Genomic DNA, 26,409 nt, shown 5'->3' on the forward strand with positions numbered 1-26,409 from the left:
ATTAGATGACTTGTAATAATAAGTTTTATTTTTTTAAATAAAGATAAATTAAAATAAAATATCAAAGAAAATGTAAAAAAATATTAAAAAAATTTCTAAATTTTTTTATTGTTTATAATATTTTTTGTATATTTTTAAAAAATTCTCTAATTTTACATTAATTTTTAGCTTAATTTTTTGATAAATTACCAACTACAGCAGGTCATCGAATTACTTGATTTACTTTAAGCAAATAACCCCATAAAGTTGGGTTTATTCATGATTAAGATTAATATAAAAAATAATGAAAAAATTAGATTATTCTAAGTAATTTTTTCAAAAATATATTAGAAATAATTTTTTTATTAAGTCATTTTCATGTACTACTCCCTCTCATTCTCAAAAGCAATAGATGTATTTTTAGAAAAATTTAGTAAAAAAGAAAATTAGGTTGAAAAATAGAAATGAGTAGTGATGATAAAAAGATAATAGAGTATAAATTTGTGAGCTAGATTAAAAGAAAAGTCAAACCATTGTCAAAAAATATTTTAAGATCACAAATCAAAATAAAAAAGTCAAAAGAGATAGAAAGAGTATATTATTGTATTAGTGATACTTGTCTAATTTAAAAAAGGAATGGTATGTATGGATTACTATTCAAAGCATCAAGGAAATTTTGTTTTAGATGAGCCAATAATGAGATTAGAATCTACTTAAAACCAATAATTATTTAAATAAGAAACACTTTTACTAAATTGAAACTCAGATGAAAGATATTATTATAAGATCGATTACAAGAAAGTGAAAGGACATACTAAAGAGTAAAGGGAAAGATGCACCATGAGGTGACCAAAACAAAACGGATAAACTGAATCCGAATTCAAAATTAATTTGAAATTATGTAAATTTCAATGTAGACATAAGATCCGCACCTAAGATCACACTACAACCAAGTCAAAAGCGTAGTCGTGAATTCAGATGCGAATCAAGCAAATTGCGATTCGGGCACATGTAGCATCTTTAGGGGATCTAAAAAAATTTCATTTAAGAAAAAAAAATAACACATTCATTTAAACTAGAGATACTAAAGAGTAAAGGGAAATTTAGTTTACTAAAAAAAAAAAAAAAAAAAAAAACCAATACAACTATTAGTAATTTAGGTAAATCTGGGAAATGCTGATACATAGTATTTACAAATAAAAAAGACCCTCTGACATCCCCCTAGCTACTTACCTGCTGAAGCTTAAGATAAGAGAAAGGATGCACAGAAGGCTGACCAAAAACATGCTGCTGAAGAAAAGCCGACGGAAAATTGAAACAGCTCCACGATTAGCCGAATCCTCGAATCGCCTTCACCCGCGCCTCAATTGTCTTCTTGAACTGATATAAAATTTTACAACCAATCAGTACGAAAACCCTACCGGAAAAACTATGCCTTGCAGACAAAATCGACGTTTAGGCAGCAAGGTAAGTTTTCATGTTACTTCTTGAGTCGCATTACAAATGATATGGTGGTAATTGTAAACCATGTACTCCATACATCCCCAAATAATAGCGCTCCATGGCGGATTGTTCCCTGGAACAATATTCGATTTGGAACGGGGAACGGGAATGGGAACTAGATTGACTTGTAAACCATTGGGTACAAGATACATTACGTATAAAAAATATATTTGAAAACATAATTAAATTAAGATGAATTTTATGCTTTTAGAAAGTGTTCATATGTGGAATTTAATTAGTTTTCTAGGTTTCATCTCGTTTTTCCTCCCTTTCTTTACTTGTAAATGATGGCGAAAATAACTTTAAAAAAGGTCTTCTATAGTGGGGCATCAACTTGAGCGATTTGAGTCGCGTTTTGGGACGGACATTCCCGGATCGCATATCGTGGCTACATTCCACATTCCATGTAACTGACTGGATCTCTACGTCAAGTTACCCCAAAAGATAGACCACTTTATACTTTAGTAAATAAATTTTTTCCTATATTGTATAAAACCTTACACAAGGATATCCAATGGAAGACTACGTTCCAATGGCGGAGATGGAAAGAATCGGTAGTTTAGGGTAATTGTGGTATTTTAACCCAAGTCGTGATGCCGTTAGTAGATAATAGTTTCTCATTTTTTGCCGACAAAAAAATAGGAAAGAGGATCTTAGTCATGCATGAAGATCAAGGGGGGAAGACTCACTACTCAAGAAAAAGCCTTGGAGCAAGCTCTGGGCTTTCTCTGCCTGTTCAGGAGTGCCTCTTATCCTGATGACCTTCTCGGTTTCAGGTCCATCGTCTACCAGAGTTACATTGGCGCCAGATAACTGCACGATAATTCATTGGACGTTCTAATTACTAAGAAAAAGAAACAGAGACGGGGATATAAAGAAACAAAGTTATTGTTGGGACATAAAATATCACCTCACTAATTTGAGCGAGTTTATTTTTGGATTTCCCCATAAGCCTTGTAACAGCATATTCTGGAATAACGACTTCCAGAGTGCTCCTAGTGACCATCGGCACCTGGATCCTGCCACTGCAAGGCAACAAAGAAACATCCACATACACAAACATGCATAAATATAATGCTTTTCTCACGAAAAAGACGTAATATTAGAAATTTGAGACATCAACCTATTCAAGCTGGTTGCTGTATCTTCACGGCGACTGTTGACGCTATCATCACGACGATCACTTTCATTCGGTTTTGATGTTTCGCTGCTTGATAATCCAGCATCCTTCAAGAAGTCCAGAAATTATATGAAAAACATAGGTGATTATAACACGTTCAGAAATTATATGTTCACATATACTTCAATATCCAAATGACAAAATTCAGAAAGAACTCCTGAAAAACAAAATATTTTCGCGTTGAGAAGTTCTTGACGAGATGTGATAATCTCACATACCTTATTAGGTACTGGAGCAGCAGTACTTTGCACATTTTGAGATTTAACGGCCGGAGAATCAATAGCCAATGAGTCATAGGCTGGACCATGATTGTTTCCAGCCGATTCAGGAACAGAAGGCCCATTTCCATATGAACCTGGAGTTGGTTCGGGTGGGGGACGCATATCCCGCTGGAGGAACTCCTTGTACATATAGCTTCTTAGTCTAGCAGTCACCTCAACAAGAGCTTCACGAGCTACTTTAATCTCTCCCACAATCTGCAAAGACACAAGTAATAGCGCAGAAGTCAGAATAACACCCTCTTTATCTAGCTGTGAGCACATGTTGAACCAAACGCCACCATGTTCATCCCTGACACCGAACAGGAATGACACTCCCATTATCTAGCAGGTAACACATGTCGAACCAAGCCTTAGCTTGGTTGAACTCATTTTCTCTGAACTTAAGCTTCATTCCAATACCAGATTAATAGTTTAGATTAGGCCCGATATGTAATTTGAATCGAACATAAAGTTGAGGCAAACTAAAACTTAGTGCTGAAAAAGAATTTGAAAATAAGTACCGAGAATTTTTTTAATGTTGAACAATTCTATAAACAACATTTCATCACCCCTATGTCATTAAGTGGCTCCCACTAAAGCGGTTTTGGGGGTCGGATGTATGCAACCTTACCCTTGTTATTGATAACAAAGAGATTGTTTCTGATAGAAAAATCTTTAATATTTTGATTTTCTAGTGCTTACACACACACGTATACGTATATAATATACGAACATTTATGCGGATTAGGAAAAAAGATTAAAATTAATTTCATTTACAGGCTCGCAAACTATAAAAGTAGGCATAAACACTAGGCCAAGCAGAAGTATACTTTTAACTGAGCCATATCGGAATTCTCATGTCCACCTCTACCACTATTCAAAATCATTACTAATGTATAGCGTAATAAGCAGTCTTAAAAACTTGTCACATTATCACATTTGTCAAAATAGTAAATGCTTGTGAGTGACTGAGTGACTTTCTACATAACCTTAACGGCCCGTTTGGTAATGGGAATGATTTTTAGTGTAAATTTCCATGATATGTATCGTGTAATTACCATACTAATGAAAGTTTGATCATAAAAATGTTTTTTTTTTCACAATTTTTCATTACCACCTAATAACACATGTTTAAAAAATAATGCATTGGAATGAATTCTGTGAATAAAATGATCTTGTTGAATGAGAATAAGTATGGTCATTAAATTTATCAAGAGATACTCTTACCAAAATTACACTAACAATTCATTACCATTCCCACAATTTAGTACCGATTACCAAACAGGCCCTAGGAGTTAGGAGTGTATAAATGGCTAAATAAGGGAATGATCCAACTATTAAAAAGTACTTTTGATAAAAGAGTTTCTTCTTTTAGGTATTAGAGTAATCTGACAATTAGTGCCGAATAAGGGAAGTAATCACGAGTAATGGCCAATATCATATCCTGCTCCATGACTTTATCTGCCTACAATGCTAATAGTAACCTATAGCTTGTAATCTCGGCATCGTTATAAGATGTTCCATCCAAAGATGTCAGTGTCGAAGTCCATTATGTAGGGTTCCCAATGTTTGGGACTCTTGTGCAATCAATAAAACAAAGTTTAGGGTGTTACAGTTTATACCTGAACCAGCTCGTCGGAGCTTGATATGAATGATGGAACTTTGTCCCTAGGCAGGACTTCTACGTCTGCACCAGTTAATTTCTTTAGCTCAGATAATGCTCCATCTCCTTCGTTTAAGCATCCGATATCACTGGATGCGATAAGCAACCTTGTAGTGACAAAATTATCTTTGTCTGGAACTAAATCCACAATACGAGTCTGAATATGCAACAACGCTTCCTGAGCTGGAAATAGTTCATCATCAGGCCCCTAGGCAGAGGCATGAATCAAAAAATTGTCAGAAAATTGCTTTAAACTTTTATTAAAAGGAAAAATTGATATTAATAATCCAACCTTTCACCTATCTGTTATAAATAATCCCAACTTTAGATTATTTTTACTAAACCAACCTTTGGCCTTAGTTTGCTATCAGCATACCGCCCTTAGTTTGCTGTCAGCATACTAATAGGGTATGTTGATAGCAAACTAAGGGCAAAGGTTAGATTATTAAAAATAATCCAAAGGTGAGTTTATTCACAGCGGATGGGTAAAATGTTGGATTATTGATATTAATTTTTCCTTTATTAAACATTAAAAAGGCCATGACAAGGCCATTCATATTGAAGTAAAAGATTCAAGATAGCTAACTTGGAAAAAGTGACGCGCACTTTCAAAATTATACAACCAGATAACACAATACCTCATCAGATGAAACAGTAATTATGCGCTCATCAAAACCATCAATCGGCTCAGAAACCTTAACATCCACACCAATTTCATTTTGAAGAAGATCCATGATTCCACTGGACTCGCCAACCACACTATTAACCCTATCATTCGGGCAAAGTATTCGAAACACCAGGTCTTCAAAAGAGGGTTGAAAATTTTCAGTATAGGGTGCACCTTCAGACTCGTACATATGACCACCCGAACGAGATGAATAACTATTGCCCCTATTATTGGATGAGTTAGAGTGTAATCGAGAGCTGTATGGACCACCATCCATAGACGATTTACGATTCATGTTAGGATTGAAGTCTTCTTCAATGAACCGATCCTCTGAGTTATATCGCCCCTGGTGATGACTACGATCACGGTGCTGGCTCTCTCTCAAGCGCGATGAGATAATAGCTAAGGCACTCTTCACAGAATTCATATCACCAATAACCTAATGTATCACAGTGATTAGTTACTTATTTGCAGTGATAAACAGTAATTAGTAAATGTAAACTAAGAATACCAACAAGGATTAGCAGCATATTCTGTTTCAAGGGTTCAGCCATAACCCATAGAAAATCTTAAAAGAACTTAAAAGACAATAGTAACTTTTTCTAGGCATTGAACCGAATCATATTACATCGGAGCGAAAACTTCATGACTTAATATGCAAAACGCAAACACCAAGAGTCTAAGCATTTACATAGATGGCATACATAAGCTCAACCCGCCATGTAATAACTTCAATCTTGACAAAAACTTAAATCATCATACAAGAGATGACAAAAAACTATTGTACAACCAAATAACACCTACACTAATCAGATAGCATGTAATCAAGATTCTTTCATTGCTTCTAAATTCTAAACCATTAAAGAAAAAAAAGGTCTCTCAATAACTGCAAGTGATGATGTGCATTGTTCATTTTATCACAAAGAGCAAGCAGTTATGAGCTCAAAAGACGAACCCTGATTCCCTGAACAAGCAAGAGACAAACAAACACCAGTGTCACATGATCTCCTTGTGAATCGCAAATCGAAAAAATGAATTATGGTCAGTTTTAGGCTATCCTTGGACAAACTTGAGCAAATCACGAATTCAAAAGACGAATTAGTTAGCAAATTATGTTACACTGCTAAACACAGTACACTTTACCTACCAAATATGGGAGGTAGGAAGCATCAACAAAACTCATGAAGTTACCGTCATTTCTATATCCTTGGCACATACCTAGTCTAAGCGGGTACACCAAACAAATATAAATTAAACTTACATAGTTACATGCAATACGCAAGTATGATTGGTTCAGTAATCATAGACCTTGCGTAATAAAAGATGAGCATTACAGCACAAAAAAGGTTTGTTCATCCCCGCCATGTCAAGGCCATTAACATCAGGAAACAGTCCAAGTTACATAGATCCAACAGCAATTCGAACCACTGTTCATCTCATTAAGCTTCAAATTCATAAACTTACACACTATGGTCATTTCTATATCCTTGGATATTCCTAGTCTGAGCAGGTAAACAAATATGGATTAAGTTCAAAAGTAATACACAAGTTTGATTGGTTCAGTAACCATAAACCTTGAGAAATCGAAGCTGAGCATTACAACACAAAAAACTATCAGGTTCACCCATGCCAAGTCAAGGGCATAAACACCGGGAAAACAATTCATGTTACATAGATCCAACAACAATGCACATCACTACTCACCTCATAAAGGTTCGAATACATTTAGTTATGAACTACGGCCGTTTCTAGATCCTCAGCGCATTCCTAGTCTAAGCAGGTACACCAAATAAATACAGATTAAGCTTACAATTACTTCACAAGTATAATGGGTTTAGTAACAACAAACCTTGCCAAATAAAAGCCAATCACTACAACACAAAAATTGTTTTGTTCATCCCGCCATGTCAAATCCATAAACATCGGATACCAATCCAAGTTACGTAGGCCCAACAACAATGTACATCACTATTCATCTCATAAAGGTTCAAATTGCGTAATACGGTCATTTCTATGTTCTCGGCAAATTCTTAGTGTAAACAGGTGCACCAAACAAATACGGATTAAGCTTACTAGGAATACCAAGTAAGCTTGGTTCCATAACCATAAACCTTCCTTAATAGAAGTTGAACATTACAACACAAAAACTGTTGTCCATCCCTGCCATGTCAAGGCCATAAGCACCAGGAAACAGATCAAGTAACATAGGTCCAACAACAATGTATATCATTAATCATCTCATGAAGATTCAAATTCAAAAAAGGTCATGTCTAAACCAAACATATAATCCCAGTCAGTTGAAAATGTAGTTAAAACAACATAAGAAAGTGGATATGATATAGGACATAAACCTGAACAATCTCCTCCCCCATCGAAACACAACGAGGCAACGTATGATCACGGGGAAGAATCCTAATTTGAGTCTTTGTATCAACCCTCATTTGTTCAATAATCTTCCCTCCTTTACCCAACAAACTCCCAACATGTAATCTTGATACAACCAACCTAGTGACTACCCTCCCATTGTTAGTATTTCCACCTCTCCCAAAATCTCCCTCCCCATCAACATACCCTTCACTCTCAAGAAGCCTCTCATGGATCAAATACAATGCCTCTTGAGCTGGCGAAAATGCGGGCATTCTCCCATCAGGGTCTCTCCTCCTCGTATCCGAAATCTCAATAATCCTCTCCTCATCTCCAGGCACAAGCTCATGAACATTTATCCAAGCTCCAGTATGTTGTCTAATTGCCTTTATTATACTTCCTGATTTTCCAATTACCCCTCCTGCCTTCATATCATGGCATAGTATCCTATAACTAGTTGTCACCATTGATGGATCCGAACCTGAACCTGAAACCGAACCAACCTTTACTCCCATTCGACCACCCCCACCTCTATCACCAAATCCTCCTCCGCCACCGCCTCTATCACCAAATCCTCCACCGCCACCACCTCGATCACCAAACCCTCCACCACTTCTATCACCAAATCCTCCTCCACCACCACCACCACCACCTCGATTCCGACTTCCAGGGTAATGGTGTTGATTAGGAGCAGAGGAATTGTATCTGGGCCTTGTCCTAGAAAAGGGTTCAGGGTCATAGTCTTGATGGTCATAGTAGTAGCTCCGTTTAGATCTTGATCTGTCCATGGATAACCCACCTCACAAATCGGGTCAAGTTCACTTTTCAATGTCCAGAAAACAAAACAACAGTGTAGTGTCCACTGTCCAAAACCAACCCTTGTTTCAGTAAAGAGGGTTTCTGGGCGTAATACTGGAGGATTTTCCAAAGTTATCACAAAGATTGTCCTTAAAAAACAAGAAGCAGATCCTTAGAATTTGCTAAAATTTAAAGAAATCGGCAGCATCAGGCATTTGTCAATAAATCAAATACAGACCACAACAAAACAAAACTCGTTTTGTAATACAAAAACTAAAACAAAATCCCAAAAGATCCTTGATTCTTTATCTTCTGCTAACTCGAACAAAATTTGAAGATTCAATCTTTGATGATGTAAAAAAGAACCCACTTTTTTGTTTGATTAGTTTTAGTCTTGTCTTCCCCACTTTCTCCTGAAAAATAAATCTGAATCTGAGTGATATAGAAGATGGGAGTAGGATATTGAAGTGTTCAAACAAACCCTAGAAATAAAGAGATAAAAAGGGACGGTAGAGAGAGAAAGTGTCCTTAAATCTCTCAAGCGTTGGAAAAGTACTGATGTAGTACTAGTATCTAGTAGTTGTGAAATTTAATTGTAGGGTTTGTGATCACCATTTTCAGGGTGGTCGTGATAATTAAGAGGGTTTATATATATGTAACTGCTCGTTAAAAAATGGGCTTCGGTATAAACTTCACTTCGTAAAACATTTTTAAAAAACACTATAATTCTTTCTTTTAACCCGTCTAATATGAGACTGTCTTGTGGAGAGACGATCTCAAAACAAAAGGCTTATAAGCTAAAAACTTCTATTATTGGCCTATTTTACTCAAGTACGAAGCATGTCTCACGATGAAATTATCTCAATAATTTGTGTTCTTTATTCAAGTTGTCTTAACGTGAGATTATTTTAATTGGGTCAGCCTTAAATAATCGATTCCTGTACAAGTGAAAATTCAATTTTTATTATTTATCTTTTATGTTTTATTACTAATGGCTTTTTGTATAGAACCGTCTTACAATGAGACGGTCTCATACAAGATTTGTGGTTGGAAAACAAAGTGTAAAAGAAAGTGTTTTTGAAGAAACATCTCGTCTTATATGAGACCGTCTTATAGTGATACAATCTCAAAACAAGAAGCCCATAAGCTACAAAGTTTTTATTATTGAGTTATTTAACCCAAATATGAGACATGTCTCACGGTGAAACCATCTCATATAAGAATTTGTGTTGAAGAAAATAAGGTGTTTGGGATGATCATTCAATTGGATCTAAGTCGTGTATAAGCCCAAATTCAAACTCATTTTTCATGTGGACTAAAACCTAAATTTGAGTTATTAAATGTTGGACTCAAACTTAGATTATGATAGAGTTCTAAATTTAGGATTTTGAAATATAATTTTTTATTACAAGGTTGACGAGAGAGGGGTGGGTTCAGTGAGAATCGAACGTAATATTAGTTTTATGTATATGTGATATGATCTAAAATATATATATGTCGTACGATATGATCAGCTTTGAGAATCTCATCCACTGAGTGGAAGTATGTTTTGTCCTATGCATTGCATTTGAACAATGCACATCCTAAAGGGTGTCTTTCGCCTCATCTTATTTTAAAGTCTTCCAAAATGAATGTATGATTTTCTAAATATACTGCATCACTAAGGATGACAGTCGGATATAACTTTCGTCCTCGCTAATTAGGCATGTACGAGTATGAATTTAGTGAGTAGTGTGTGGATGCGGTTTGAAAACCAATATTCGTTATAGGATAATGGGAAGATGGTGGTTATTAGGTCTTACCCCCTATATACCCAATCCAATCCCATACTACCCAGTACCCAATCGCTTTTTGTTAACTATATACTATTTTATACTCTCTTCTATTCAACTTAGGTGTCTCATTTACTTTTAGGACACTACTCATCTATTACTCTTAAATTGTGTTTTATTTGTAATCTATAAGTTAAAAGATAATCATGTAGGTTCTTATCTGATTCGTTTTAATGTAAAGTTTACTAATATCAATTTTTTATAATTTTAATTATACATAATTACATATATTAAGGATTGAATAAGTGCATTGAATAGCTAGGGTGTATAATTTTATATTTTTATTGAAATTCATTACAAAAATTTTAGGATTAGTAAATTTTTATATAATCCTCTAGTTTAAGTAATTTATTTTTTTAGCCACTCATAATATCTTATCTGAAATATAAGTGTTAAAAATTAGTTTAGACATAAATGATTTGATGGATTATTTATCATAGAGTTTGAGTTTGATTTTATTTATTATATTGTATGATTTAAATAAATATGATATGTAATTAATTTATAAGAAATGATGATTGCATGGGAGCCTATAACGTAAATAGTTGGTGTCATACTGAAAATATCATACAACGATCACTTCTTGATGTTTGATATGTAAGAGGTGACAACCAATACGACATGAAATCATGTTTCCAGAAACTAAATGAATGTAGGATTTTCCATAAATAACTTGTAATCAACTATCCATCAACATCTGTGTGCATCGAAATCACGGATTTATGCTCAGTTACTGTATATAGATGGTGTTGTATATGAGACAGAAAATCCATATCTTCATGTTATAAAATTGATTCATGTTAGCATAGGTCATAGGATAATTATGTCTAATTGAAGTCATAATAAAATAAAATGTTAATACCAAAGCTATCTAATATGATCTTAAAAGTCAGTTGAAAATCCAATTGTTGTAATATGACCCTTCTTATAAAAAATAAAAGCATGATTGTGTCTTAATTTTTCACCATTTATTATGAAAAAGGTCTTGCAGATAACTATGTCCTAAAAAGAATATATTGTGAAGAAAATTATTGTTTTAAAAAAGTACTTTTATCAAAACTATTCATAATATAGTTTTAAAACCAACATGCTAATGGTTAATACACACTTATATTTCTATTTTACATATCATATGTCTTTATTATACTTGGGAAAATATCCAATTTAACTATTGTCCATCAATTTAAAATACACTTCGGTATTAATTAACTCAAAATAGATCTAACTATTATGGAACTCTTCTCATAATAAAACCCACCACCCCAATCCCTCTTTATCCCATCCATAAAGAATCACTACCCCTAAAACCCTTCCCCACTTCTTTACCACTTCCTACGAATACTGAACACCCACGAAAAAGTGAAAAAAATAAGACATTTGAACAACTTATTTCTCAAAATAAGCTTCGTGAAAACTTATTTCCCAAAATAAGCGTCCGTACATCCAGACCAGAGCTTTGGATAAGTCGTTGTTAGTAACAGCGAAAGAAGGAAAAAAAAAATAAAATTGGCTAAGTCGCTGTTACTAACAGCGACTTAGGTCCTCTGATTTTTTTTTTACGAAGTAAAGTAGCCGTTGTTAATTAGAAAAATAGCCGTTAGGAACTTGAAAATAGCCGTTATAATGATGTTCTATAAATAGCTCCTTCATCTCCCATCCTTCATTATATCAATTCTACATCATTCTTCTTCTCTTAATTTCTAAAGGTAACATTATGTATTATGTTAGTTTTACCTTTAATTTTTAAATGTTAATATAATTTTTGAAAGTTCATTTACGTTACTATATTATATGTATTATGTAGATGTCAAAGGAGCATTGTATTGAAGAGCTTTGTGATTGTGGTTATAAAGTTGAGATTAATACAGATCGGAGCGACTTTGATCCAGGCCGTGAATTTGTTGCTTGTCCTTTCTACTTGGTTGACGGATTAGGATGCACATACTTTAGATGGATTGCTCCGGAGGGTACAAAATGGCAGAGAGAGTTAATAATACGGCTTGAAAAGGAAAAAAAAAGAGCTCAAAGATGAGGTATTTAATCTAAAGGGTACAAATGGATGATATGAATTGTTGAAACTGAAGGTACGCGATCAGGTGGAAGTCATGCAACCTCGCAAGCTGAAGGTACGGGACGATCCGTGCGTCAATCGCCCACGGAGCTGAATCGGGATTCCTGGTGTATATGGTTTCCGTATCGGACACCTAAATCCAAATATTATGTTAGCTTCAACTTAAAAAAATATGAAGTACTAAATTAAAAAGGGGTAAGTTCAATGACTTGTACATCCCATAGCACACTGCTCCTATGATTCGCCTGCATCGTAAGGACACTAGGGTCGAGTGGGCCTGGAGCTGCTAGATCCATCTCTCCTGCATAAAGGGATTTTGGGTTTCTTGGGTAGCTAACAAATCTCCACTAAGATTGTACTTAAAACTTAAATTGACAGTACTTCTTGTAGTGTCAATGCCAATCCTAGAGCATATAAAATGTTTAAATTCATTCAAATCCATGTATGAATTGCATGCAAACAGTTTACGTCTTCCCCCAACATACTTAACATTATTACTAGTTGATTGTATTGAACCATTCCAAAAGCATACAACAGTCACACGAAATGAATCCATTTCTACAACAACACAATACAAAATCAACATCACCATCATGTTCATAAATATATTACCACTACACATTTTAAATTCAAGAACAAATTCTCGAACAAACTATTAATTATGAAGATCAAGGCAAATAATAACTACATTCGACATATTTGTAGAGCTTAAGTCTAAACGACCACTATACATGACATACATTTTAAAATCAACACCAAATAAAAAAATTTATACTAAAAACGTACCTCAATAAGCTGTAGATCAACAAGAATTAGTAAATTGCAAGTTTATGAACCTACATTAATGTAAAATTTGATTATAATTCAGCAAAACCAACATTGAAAAATAAACCCTAATTTTTCTAAAATTGAAAACAAAACACAAAAAAAATACCTTAGGTCGATGTAGGAAGCTTACAGAACTAATTAATGGTACAAATTTCGAATTTGATGACTTTAATTGAAGGATTGAATGTGATTTTAATGGAGGAAAAACGAAGCAAATCTCGTGAAGTGTTTTGTTAAAGAAGATGTCGTAAACTGGAAAGAGGAAGAAGGAAAAAAAAAAATATATAAAGCCTCAAAGTCGCTGTTAGTAACAGCAACTTTGAGGCTTTATATTTTTTTTCCCTCTTTCGCTGTTACTAACAACGATTTTATCCGAGGCTAGGCTTGGATGTACGGACGCTTATTTTGGGAATTAAGTTTTTACGAAGCTTATTTTTGGAATTAAGTTGATTATTTGTCTTACTTTTTTCAAATTTTCGAACACCCACTACCCACAAAAATTTCTCTCCCACCCCTCCTTAACACCTAAAATCAGTCGATATATACTTTTAGGAGTGGGTTGAAGAAGGCTATTTCGGAGTGACGGATTGTTTAATTTGTGAATGAAACTAATATTAACAAAAATAAATTCTTAGAAAAATTAACATTAATAATTCAATATTTTGCTCATTCATGTGAATAATTCAACTTTTAAATTATTTTCTAATAATCCAACATTTATCCTTAATTCGTTGTGGATAATCTAATTTTTATTTTAGTTTGCTAGTAGCATACCTTATTATTACCTATTATTAGTAATATGGTATGTTATGGGCGAATTTATTACAATGGTTGGATTATTAGAAAATATCTAAAGGTGGGATTATTGACAGAATGAGTGAAATATTGAATTATTAATGTTAATTTTTTAAAATTTTAATTAATTTAAATTAGATATTTTTGGCATACTTTATTAATTACTTTAAATTTTTTATGTTCATTCTATAAATTAAACAATAATCAAATAATTTTTTTTAAATCATTTTAATATACAAAATTTACAAATATTTAAATTAACATAATACATCGACAAATATCCAACATTAAAAGTGGACATAATGGATGGATCACAATCTTATCTATGGACTACGCCAAGAAGTATCAGCACTCAGTGCAGTAGTCACCATGCCACTATCTCTATCCTCTCCTCTTTTCAATTCATCATCGCCATTATCTTCTTCCACAGTAAGGTCTTTTCCTTCCCTTTTTGTTTTCTCATCTTTAATTTCCCATCCCCAAACCAAATTTCAGTGCATCATGTTGTTTAAGGAATTGATTTAGTTATGACCCATATTTCTTTATTAATTTATGTTTCATTTTTAGAAATTTGAAGTCCAATCAGTAAATTTGAGGCCTTTGAGCTTCTCTATTAGGTCTCAGGTAAGTGAAGTTCATCAAACTACTTAAAAAGTTTCATTTTTGAGTTGGGTTTCCTTTAATTTTTGTTTCGTTTAATGGGTTTATCTCAAAATTGAAGGATTCATCGAGATCAAGAAGTCATAGGCAAAGTGGTCGGCAAGTATGGCGGCGCAGAAAATTGGTATGTTGATTGTTATATGACTTTGATGTGATGATATTTGTTCTTATTTGTGAGCACTTCATAAATCTGATTACAAATTTGGGTTTGATTGTGTAGAAATTAATTTGTATTGATTCATATTAGTTTTTTTTTTAATTGGGGATAAGGTCAGAGAGTCCCTTACAAGCAAGGGTAATGGGAATTCATCTTTCATGTAGGTCGTGAGAATCAAACCCTGTTACAAGGGTAAAAGGGTTTGGTTCTTGAAATTTAGTACTTTCTCCACCCGAAGATAACTACCTCAAATGGTTGTGGGAGTACCATGTTGTGGGTATATATAAAGGTGAAAAGGATGTATTAGTAGCAATATTTAAGTAGAACATGAGAAAATTAGGGTGCAAGGGATGAATATGTAGGTGATCACATGCCAAAATATGAGATAATCATTTTGGTATGTGCATTAGAAAATTGAGCCAATTTGTTGGAGAAAAAAAATGAGTAATTCAATATGTGTTGGCAACATGGTACAAAAGTTCTAAACTTCTGATAGTCATGATGTTCTAGTCAATGAAGTTTACCTATTTTTGATGTGTTTCACTGTTTGATTTGGCAAAATTTTGGAAAGGAACAATTTTTGTTATTGGAACTTAGGTTTAGATGGAACTTAGCTTTTCAATCCTTTCTTTTTGTGTGGAAAAATTAGCAAAGAAGGGAAAGTTTGGGAGGAAAATGTGGCATATTATTATCCCCTTGAAAGAATTATTCTTGCCCAGGAAACTCGTTGTCTTACATTTATCAACAAAATGAAGGGAATTGAGGAAACTATTCCCTAGATTAGGATTTTTGAACCAATCAAACGAGATTTCTTAGTTTTAAGAGGCGCGAGGCCCACCAAGGTGCAGAAGGTTTTTTTTCCAAGGCGCAAGGTGTAGGTGCGGGCTTTTCGTAGGCGAGGTGCACAATTTCTCTAAAAGGCTCAAAAGTCAATTTTAAAATATATTTAATAGTTAAAACAACTTGAAATTCATATTATTACAACATACAGGTTAGATAAACACTACTTTAGCACATCAAATTATAAGATAATATAGTTTCAAATTGACCATATTCTCTTGAATGATCCAAGGTGTGAAGAAGCAGCAGGAGTTAATGAAATCATTGTTCAAATGAAGGGGTTATTTTCTCTTCTAAATTCAAATAAACAACTATTTCATTAAGGGTAATCCAGTAAATCAAGCAAAAAAAACTAAAAACAAAAGGTAACATACAGGAGACGCATGAGGTGCACGACTCTTCCTCGCCTCTTGGACTGCACTGCGCCTCGAGTCTCTGAGGCGTTTTCTGGTCTCCTTGGTGTGCCTCACGCCTAGGCGTGCCTCAAGCGCGCTTTTTAGAACCAAGCAGAGGAGTATTTCTGTTTTTCAGTCTTTTCTAGTGCCAAATGACATTCATGTCCAAAGATTTCCTTGACTGTCTAATAAGACTGGATAGGTATAGGGTAAGACTACTTACTTCTGAATCTTCCTAGACCTGTCTTAGTATAGGGACATATATTAAGTTTTTACTTAATCTTAACTTTTATCTCGGAAACTTGTGTATAGAATGAATAAGAGTACGGCAATGACTAATTAAAGCCAAAAAGCCCTATCTTTTTCTATGAAATCTTTTTTGGGCATGGGGGAGTGGATGGAACTTGACTTGGGTTGCATCGAAGGATATTGTAGCCTTGTAGGCTTTTTTAAGGTGCTGATGTTCTTAGGCTGGTAAGCGATGATTGACTTTGAATAAGGTGATTATTAAATGGTATAAAGATTGGTATATTTGCCCTTTTTCCCTTACAAAGTAATCAGATTCAAGGGAAAAAATTTAAATGAATAAGTAATGAAGATTCAACTAAGGGCCATCCGATTTTATTTTGCAAATACGGTATCAAACGAGTTCTGAGAAGTTTTTTGGTGAAAGAAAGCAAACCAAAGCAAACCCAAAAACAAAAACACAGTGATTAACTAGGTTTGTTCTAAATTGTTTTAACCATGTAAAAGAGCATCGGGCTGTTTTAAGGACTCATCCAAAATGCCCATTTGCCCACATGTAGTCAATCTGGTCTGATCCTAAATTCAAATAATTTTTTCGGGTTTAATTTCATACTTTAATTTTTGAAAAACCATATGGAATTACAATATATATCAAACCAGTCAAATACACGTCAAATATAATATAACTAGTAATATCATTAGGAGTGCTAGTTTTGAATACTTGCACATTATCGTCACTGCATCTTGATGCCTTCAGCAAAAGGGGTCCAACATTCTCGCATATCCTTATTTTGCGGAGGGTTCATCTATAAATACAATGTTTCACTCATTACGAACTTGTAAAGTAGAATTAAGAAAACAAGTCCAAATAGAAATCTGAATCAAAAGCATTAAGCAATCAACAAATTCTAAAATGATGAGAGATTAACAGAATAGAAGACCTCATAGGAGACAATCTTGTTTATTGTGAATTATATTTCAATACTATTTATGTTAATGTCAACTTTAAACTTATGAAAAAATTTGGGCCCTTGAATATTTGGAGCATTGTAGCCTATCTTGCATATGTGAATCGACGGCCCCTAATGTTAAGATTGGTAACTACCAACAGAAGTAAAAAAAAATTGGATCTTACTGTGTAGCTTACTGTAGAAGTGTTTGTTCTTGCTACTAGGTATTCTTTGCAATGACGCACAGTTTCAAATTTTTCAACCTTTTTCATTGATAAAGATCAGTATTCGGATATTAATGACATTGTTTTTTTTTCGGTTTCTGTAGACAAAGAAAGATCAGTACATGGAAGCCAAACTAGAGAGAATCCCTTTCCTAGAGGAGCAGATACGGAAGGTTACTGAAGGCGGAGGGGTCTTGGCAGGGGACTTAGATCGATTATTGAAGTCAGAGGATAACCGATTTGCATTTGTGAATGAGATAGCAGCTGAGGCCACAGCCTATGTTGAAAATAATCGAGATGAGTACGGGGATAAAAAGGCGATCCTTCATGTGCTGAGTAACCGTATGAATGATGCTGGATTTGCTCGCTCTGAAGCTTATATGGAGACTGACCCGTTTAAGCCTGGTCCTACTTACCTCAAGGAAGAGTTTACTTGAGGCAATACAATACGTTTGCATTGCTAGATATTAGAATTAGTTTATTACTTTTTTGTGTTGTAGTATAAGCTATATTACTTGAACTCGGTAGTGATGTCGGATACCGGTACGTGTCCAAGTGTTGGATACATCTAAATATTCGATTTTATGCCTAAAATGAAGTGTCTAAGTGTAAGTGCCATACTAATGTCCGAGCATCAAGGATCGGGCACAGGTAAGTGAAGCAAAATAAAGAGTCCGAGTAACATAGAGTACAGGTTAGACTATGCTTTAAGTTGATTTGTATTATTGTATCTGACTCCATTTGTTGAGATTAATGCTTTGACATTATTGTTGTTTGATATGGGAGAATCTTATATGTTTTTTGTTTGTGCATCCTTGTACATTTACTCCGTCTCATCGGGTTTGTAGCCGATCATGTCTCCATGTACGAAGTTTTAGGGAGTTATAGTGCAAACTCAACGGGACGAAGAAACATTCATATTGTAAAACTAAATAAACCCCAGATAAGTGATGATGATTTAGTTGAATGGTGAAGAATGAAGATGTGTTTTCTTATCCAATATGTTTTTTTCATGATTCTGGCCAACAGGCAATTGGTTATTGGAGATGTTGCCACATATGCTAAACAAATTAATATAAGTAAAATGAAACATATTTAGGAAAATCAATAATACTTTAAAATCAAATACATCCAAAAATATCACCTGATAAGGACAAGACATACAAGTATCTTACACGCCATAGTATTACTGGTTGGAACTCAATGCCAGCTAAGCAATGTTTTTTGGAACATTTGTGAGAGTAAGATTATGAATACCAAGAAGAAACTAAATCTATAAATTTAACACAAATTATTGTGAGAAATGATTTTTTTGAGAGATTATTTTTAATTCGGTGAACTCGTTATCATTTTTTAGTTTTATTAAACTTTAATGAGTTCGCCTGAAAAACGTCTCTAAAAAAGACAGTTTCTCAGAAGACCGGTTGTTTATTTGGGCAAATTTAATTCATTGCCCATAATGAAGTTTAGCCATCTTCAAAAATCAAAATTATGCTCTTTATTCAAAACTTGAATTTCATTGTGCAGAGGATATAGACGATGTTTTTGAAGGATTACCTCTCCGTTTTCAAGAGATTGTTCCAATTTTTTAAAGGATTTTTTAGTTAAAAGCCTGAAAGTCAATTTGAACGATATTTTTTAGTTTTATGTTCGTGAATTTAAAGGGGTTGAAAATTAAACCTTTAAACCAATGGTTTGGAAGTTGGAGCTCTATTATTGACTTCTGGTTTGATTCTCGTGAATGAACAAGCTTTTCACATAATTAATTACTCCTTTCATACCACATATTCTGCCGCATTCTTATAAAATTGAATGTAGTAAAATTAATAGGATAAATAGTAGCTAACCTATGCCTCAAACAAGAGGTCTCTCTTCCTGATTTTACTATGATTTTCTTTTTAATCTGTGTCTATTATTCTGCTGCAATTTTCTTTTCTAGAAAATATCACCATGTTTTTCTTTTATTTTCGTCCACACAATTCAACTCTTCTTAATAGTATCGATTCAAGTGGTCTTTAAAGGGGATTGGGGGAATACTAGCCAAGCATTTGACCAATAGATTCACACATAAAATCTAAACCGTTTAAACAGTTGAAAGCTCATTGCTTTCTCTTATCCTCATTGTATAAAATTAGCCACCCAAACATTTGCCTCTCTTTTTGGCAAATACTCTGAGTCTGATTCTGTGAAACCAACTGTCTTTAATGGCTCTACTAAGCCAGCAACTCCAGAGATTTTTGCTTACCAAAATAAACACCAATTCTTCCTATAATACCCACAAGAAAGCCCCCTTGATTGTTAGACAAAGACCCAGATCATCGTTCAAATGTTCTTCTATTGCAATCGAAGCACCATCTTCAATGGCTGGTGTTGCAGGAATCAGATGGGGTTTAACCAAATTACAAGGTGTTCGAGACGAAATGGAAGATGATGCTCTTATTGTTCAGCCTGATACCCTTCAAGGGTTTTCTTTTGCTGCTGTTTTTGATGGCCATGGTGGTTCTTCTTCTGTCCACTTTCTTAGGTATTCTTATTGAAAATCACAACTTTGTATTCTTTTTTTTAGAAAGAAGTATGGATAATATGAATTTTTTGTCATCTTTGAATATTGATTCCGTTGGAAAATAACCCACATATGATCAAATTCGAGAAACATATAAAACCTTATCAGTTTTGTGTGCAGGCAACCCTCCTCTTGGGTGGGTTTTGTGTACAAGCCCAACGTTATCAGATTTCACTTTTGTATTAACTTTAAATACTCAACTTGAGTCTTTTTTGATTTGAGGCTAAGGCTAGGAGAATCCCCTATATGCAATATCGTTTCTATACGTGGTGAGAATCAAACCCTATAACAAGGGCGCAAACCGAAACCTCTTACTACAAGGGTCAAACTGAACCCCTATTGCAAGGGTGGAAGAGAGTGTTTAATTAGGCCAACTCATGATTCTCTGACTCATAGTCTTGTTCTCATAAGTATTGCCAAAATTGATGTTTTGATTTTTATAATTGTCTCTTAAGGTTACTGTAACTGTTAGTATGAGAATACAACCACAAACTTGGGTTCATTAGAGTTGTTCCAAAGATGGGAGTCAATTTATTACAAGAAGATGGTTTGAAGTTTAGATTATTCCTTTTGAGTTTTAGAGTATTAGTGAACCATACGGAAAATAAAAAGTTGGAACTTGAGGGACTTAAAACGAGGAAGAGGGAGACAGAAGTTGATCACCTAAATGGGACAGGAGTGAAAAAAGATATGGAGGTTTTAGATTTACAGATTGAGATGATATAGAATTGAAATGAATGGCGAATAAGAATTCATCTGGATATGTGGTTGGTTCATATAGCCGATTCCGTTCCTTTGGGATGTTTTGACATCGTTGTTAATAATTCATTTTGAATTTTCGTTTCGTGTACTAGCGTACTGTCTTTGATGTTTATCTCTTAACAACACTGATAAAGCATTCTACTAGTATTCTCTAAGACATAGTTGTGAAAATCAGGGAGGAGCTGTATAAAGAGTGTGCTCAAGCACTACAAGGTGAATTGCTGTTAAGTGGTAAAGATTTGGATGCAATAAGGAACGCGATAAGAGAGGCTTTCGAGAATGTGGACTCGAGATTACTAAAATTGTAAGTCAGCAATCATGTATGTCCCATTTGAACCATAGAAGTTTCAAGTTATATGACCATACATTGATAATTTAATGAACATGCTCCTCAATCAATGGTGATTACAAGACAACACTAACTCTATTGAAAATATATTGGCAATTGAAGTCTAGAAGAGAAAGACGAGAAGGATGAATCCGGGGCAACAGCTACAGTCATGCTGGTAGGGAAGAATCGACTATACATTGCTCATCTTGGTGACTCCTCAGCGGTATGTTTTAACTTTACACTTCTCCGAGCTGCGAATTGCTATTGATTATAATAGATTTACATCATGTCACAATGCTCAATACCAGAATACAGTGGCAGATCTAGCGTAATGTCACTGAGGTCAGTTCACATCACTTATATCCAAAATAAAATCAAATATTAAATGTAAAAATATACACTAGATGAGTTGATTTGCGTATTTCATTACACATGTGACCAGAAATCAAAACCCAGTAAGTGCCTTTTACTTAAATTACATCACTTGTTTTTTTGGATTCGCAACTGCCAGAATAGACTATGTAGCAACTAGCAAGTCCTCTCGGTTTCATTAGTATTGTGCTTGTTTGCCTTTGGTGCGGAGAGTAAGAATGATGAATAAAAGATAAAAATGTATGATAAGGTGCGAGATTGGAGGGAGTAATAGGAATTTTTCTCGAAAGGCATGTATATTGTATGCAACTATTTTAACTACGCATTTTAATATAGTCCGTTATAATCCAAAAAACCCAACTTATAACTTGTTGTGTTTTTGAATTCATGATTCAGGTACTCGCACGCGCTGGTAAAGCAGAAGTTCTGACTGATGCTCATAGACCTTATGGAAGCAACAAAGGATCACTCCAGGAAATCAGAAGAATCAATGAAGCAGGGGGATGGGTGTGTCTTCTTGTAAAGGATTTTCAATTCTAATTACGTGTCATTTTGTATCGCGAGTCTGCAATGTCTAAACTTACTATTCGATTATTCTACAGATTAACAATGGGAGAATATGTGGAGATATTGCTGTATCTCGTGCTTTTGGTGACATTCGGTTTAAGACGAAAAAGAATGAGTATGTTTCTCAACTTTCTATTGACAAACAAAGAATTTTATGCTTACCATTTTCAAACTGCATTCATTAGTCCTTTTATGCACAGAATTTGACAAGAGCTTGTCTTTTTGTTTATAACAGGATGGTGGAAGAAGGGGTTATGGAAGGCAGATGGTCACGAAAGTTTGCTTCTAGGTAAAAGATCTAAGTATGTTTCTCAGAGGGTCTGTTTAGCAAATGGTTTAGCACTTGGTTGGTTTGACCAGCTAGAAATATTGACTGATTAGCTAGCTGTTTAAGACAACTGTTATGGAGATGTTTGAAAAAATTAGTAGTTCGTTGTTGTTTTTTGATTGTTCATTAGAGATAAAGTGAGTCAAAAAACCAAAAGTCAAAGTTTCCGTTTTAAACCAGCTTTAATTTTTCAACTTGCTTAAAATCAATTTATCAAACTCATTTTTTGGTTGTTTGACCACTAAAAAGCCAAAAGCCAACCAAAAGCTAATGGAAAGGCCATTTACCAAACACATCCTAATGACGGAGTAGTTATTTGATCAAACATGATATCCTAATAACAGAACATTGATGCGGAAACGGAAGTGATGCAGTTGTTGTAACGCCTAAATATCGGTTGAAACCATAAGATATCCCATGATACGGGCCAAAACCCTACTTTTTTACAACTTTAAAATGCGAGAAATATCGCCTCGTTTATTTTGAAAACATTTACAATGCCGCTGATGTGATGCGACGCCGCTTTGTTTTTACACTATGATGTGACTTGCAACGCAATACCTTTCAAGTTGAAATCCGACCTGAAAGTTCAATAACCAATCAATAACTATAGACATAATACATGAAACAAGTAACTTAGAAAGGTTTATCCTATTTGAATTGAGTACTATAGATTTAACATAAATTGCACTGATTTTGTTCACAGGGTGAAATTTAACGCTGATTTGGTTGTCGCTCGTCCTGATATTTCACAAGTAGTACTCGGATCAGATGCTGAATTGGTAGTCTTAGCCTCTGATGGCTTATGGGATTATATCAATAGGTTTGTGCCATACAGTTTTTATTCTTTTTTTCAGAATAATGAGAATCGAATGTATCACCTGATTTTTCTGACGGAACACAGCTCAGAAGCAGTATCTATAGTCAGAAACGAGCTACGACAGCATGGAAATGTGCAGGTGAAACTACAGCTTAATTATTTGAGTCCTTTATGTTTACGATTTTGTTCAGTTGATTTAAGTCCTTACGTTTGCGATTTTGTTCTTGCCTTTGTTTCAGCGAGCTTGTGAATCATTGGCAAATACGGCCCTGGTAATCATCACTCCCTTGTATCACTTCTCATGGTTTAATCATTCTATTAAGCACCTTAACTGTTTGATTATATCGTTTATGTTGCAGGACCGGAGATCACAAGACAATATCAGCATTATAATCGCAGATTTAGGGTATGTTCTTTCTTTCTTTCGTTTTTGTATAGCTAATCCTCGTAGGGATAATCTTCTACATGTAAGAGAGGAGGGCAAATCGGTCTTCCAGGGGATTGTGAAAATTGAATCTATGATTCTTGTATAGCTCATCCTAGTTTAAGATGTATTAATCATCCTAAACCGTTAGAATTGCTTATTTGTTTGAACCAATTACTCCCTATGTCCCTTTTATCTTCTTCGAATCATTCCTTCTACTCTTCGTAATGCTTTTCCTACCCACCTAAACTCCACCATCTCGACCTCACCATTCGTCCTCAGGCCTCAACTATACACTACAAGAAGTTTGAAGAATAAAAGAGATGTTAACCAGGTTTATACCAAGCCAATTCATGAAGAACAATATTACACCGAGGGGGTATAGACTAGTAAGTTTCGAGCTAACCCATGTTACTATGACTCGTGGATGCAAGAAAAAAGAAGTGATGTCAATTTTTTCTATGTAAAACGCACTTCATGGGTTTTGAACCATGATCATTTATGTGGAAGACAATACACTAACCTACTCATCTAGGGTATATTTGAATATATTATTTGATTTTATTTTGGATTTAAGTGATATCAACTGACCTCAATGACTACACACTATATCCGCCCATGCTACGAGACCCCCAAGTTAAGATCAATAAGGAAACAAAGAAGCTAAAAGGATTGATAATACTACCCATATCAACTAGGCAACTGCTTTTTTCAAGGAATCCTATATGCTAAGAACTCCACAATCTAGTGTGCTTAGTATAGAGTAGTCTCAGGATGGTGACCTTCTAAGAAGGATCCAAGTTACGCATTAGTGAAAACTAAGCACTCCGGAAAAGACTTATGTTGATTTGTGTAGTCAGTCTACAACCTCCATAAGTAGTGTCGCAGACTGGATGTTTCTTGTATCGAGTCATATTAATCTTCGAATCAAGACAAAGTGTGTAGTTCATACATTATGTATCTATGTTTTATGTTGCAGTAAAACAGATTGGCAGAATTTACCCCCAGATCAACAGAATGTGGTGTTGGAGTTGGGGCAAGCCTTTGTTACACTTGGGGTGGTGTCCCTTGGAATATGGTTGTCTTCAATGCTGGTTTTGTAAATTGATAGCACAAAATACAGTGTATATACCAAAAAAAGTGATAATGTTAGCATCTAGAACTCAAACTATACTTATATTATGAATTTATGATCCATCTGTACATTCTCTTTCACTCACCTTAGATTTCTCATCAAAATCTGACTGATGGTTTTTTATACTCTAATTTTCTTTTTTCTATAATTATGCCATAAGATTGATGTCTGCTTCGTGTTGAGAAGCTCAGATAGAGGCAGGGTAGCCTACGAGTCATTGATGACTCGTTGGTACTCCTTTCTAAGGAGGAGTTTGGAGCAATACATCCTATGAATTGTCGATAGGGGTTACGATTCATGGCATGCTCTATGATCTTTTTAGTCAGTTTCCTTTTGAGTGTTTAACTAAGAAAATTGAATCATCTTGATCAATTACAGGTTGGATCGGGTTCAGATCCACCTAATGAGTCAATGACATTTTTTTAAAAAATATTATCATCAATTTATTTTAGAAAAATATATAGTAACTTTTTTTTGTTTTTTATGAAATTAGTTTTATATTAAAAAGACTAATATATTGATTTTTAGGGCTAATGTTGAATCAATCAAAATTTTAAAAATTGACTAAAATGTAGTGAGTTCAGATTATAAATGATGACATAGAATTGTAAATGTCGGCGTGAAACTGAAAATGGTCAAAACGATTGGATTTGAATTTTGGTCGAGTCATTTTTCCATAATTTTCGTATTTTTGGGTCGGGTTGAAATTTTAGGATATGATCTATTAATTTTCGGTCGAATTTCGAGTCTAAAATGCAAGGGTTTGGGATTTTTGATGAAGAACAAATAGGTTAATAATGCACAAAAACAGAGCAGCAATAAAAAAAGCAAAGACACAAGTGAATTATCATACACTAATGAATAAACCTCACACACGCCCTTGAGAACAATCTTCAATCCTCCACAGTATCACGATTGATCACTTCATTCAGTGATCTAAACTTCAATCCTTCGTAACACATACTACTCACATCTTTATTTTCAAGTGTGCAAGATAGAGCACGAGTTATGAGGTATTAAAACCATCTTCTCAATGAGATTTGAGACTTGGCACACCAGGATTAAATTTAAATCGGATTAAAAATTTAACAAGTGTAATTGAATGTTAATGAGTGATTTAAAATGGGAGTTGCACATTAGATTCAATGAGAAATTAGTTCTTTGTTACTCCTCATTACATTACATCCCCATCAGCATTTTCTCTTGTCTGGACTGTTATATTTCCTTGGTTTATAAATTATAGATGTGGGGGAGTTGTACAAATAGAGCTTTTTTTTTTTGTCAACCACTGAATTAACTTCTTCAAACCCTCAATTTTTCTTATTTTAAACACACCGTACCAGTGAAAGCACCAAGTATATATATTGTCAGAGTTAAATATATTGCCAATATTGGTGCAAGAGCCAAGAGGTAGCAAAAGATACCTTTGCTTTGTTAAAATTCTTTTAATATAGGGTAAGCCAACGAAAGGAGATGGTTAAGTAAGAATCGAACTCAAGATCTTTTTAAAAGGTAGTACTTATTTTTTAATTGAGATAATGACTGATTCTTATAAGTATTAATTTTTTTATAAAAGAGTTAGCCGGGAGAAGGAGAAGACTAAATGAGATTTAAACCCAATATATTTTCTGCAAAGTTGAATTTAAACTCTAGCCGAGACAAAAGTAATCAAATTCTTAAAAATGTTAAATTTTT

General features: G+C 34.3%; 3 protein-coding genes across 4 annotated transcripts; 2 read left to right on the forward strand and 1 right to left on the reverse strand.

The window, feature by feature from the left end:
* Window positions 1-682: 682 nt before the first annotated feature.
* On the reverse strand, window positions 683-9,034 carry LOC130806213 (RNA-binding KH domain-containing protein RCF3). Its single transcript, XM_057671209.1, has 8 exons — window positions 7,604-9,034; window positions 5,224-5,691; window positions 4,545-4,793; window positions 2,881-3,138; window positions 2,606-2,709; window positions 2,393-2,507; window positions 2,172-2,295; window positions 683-1,359 (listed from the first exon to the last, which is right to left on the reverse strand). The coding sequence occupies exons 1-8, from the start codon at window positions 8,402-8,404 to the stop codon at window positions 1,343-1,345; spliced, it is 2,136 nt and encodes a 711-aa protein (XP_057527192.1). The 5' UTR covers window positions 8,405-9,034; the 3' UTR covers window positions 683-1,342.
* A 5,192-nt stretch (window positions 9,035-14,226) lies between these two features.
* LOC130806617 (protein PLASTID TRANSCRIPTIONALLY ACTIVE 7) lies at window positions 14,227-18,190 on the forward strand. 2 transcript variants are annotated; one of them, XM_057671764.1, is made up of 4 exons: window positions 14,227-14,369; window positions 14,508-14,564; window positions 14,662-14,724; window positions 17,517-18,190. In XM_057671764.1, the coding sequence occupies exons 1-4, from the start codon at window positions 14,247-14,249 to the stop codon at window positions 17,847-17,849; spliced, it is 576 nt and encodes a 191-aa protein (XP_057527747.1). In that variant the 5' UTR covers window positions 14,227-14,246; the 3' UTR covers window positions 17,850-18,190. The 2 variants fall into 2 exon arrangements, with proteins under 2 accessions (XP_057527747.1, XP_057527746.1); XM_057671763.1 differs by having other exon boundaries at window positions 14,234-14,374.
* A 1,287-nt stretch (window positions 18,191-19,477) lies between these two features.
* LOC130806336 (protein phosphatase 2C 57) lies at window positions 19,478-24,798 on the forward strand. Its single transcript, XM_057671364.1, has 11 exons — window positions 19,478-19,936; window positions 20,913-21,041; window positions 21,189-21,291; window positions 21,837-21,947; window positions 22,043-22,122; window positions 22,243-22,296; window positions 23,042-23,158; window positions 23,240-23,294; window positions 23,395-23,427; window positions 23,515-23,561; window positions 24,559-24,798. Exons 1-11 carry the CDS (start codon window positions 19,617-19,619, stop codon window positions 24,680-24,682), a joined length of 1,173 nt encoding a protein of 390 aa, XP_057527347.1. The 5' UTR covers window positions 19,478-19,616; the 3' UTR covers window positions 24,683-24,798.
* Window positions 24,799-26,409: the final 1,611 nt, after the last annotated feature.

The sequence above is a fragment of the Amaranthus tricolor genome, chromosome 2, assembly GCF_026212465.1.
Source record: "Amaranthus tricolor cultivar Red isolate AtriRed21 chromosome 2, ASM2621246v1, whole genome shotgun sequence".
Taxonomy (NCBI): domain Eukaryota; kingdom Viridiplantae; phylum Streptophyta; class Magnoliopsida; order Caryophyllales; family Amaranthaceae; genus Amaranthus; species Amaranthus tricolor.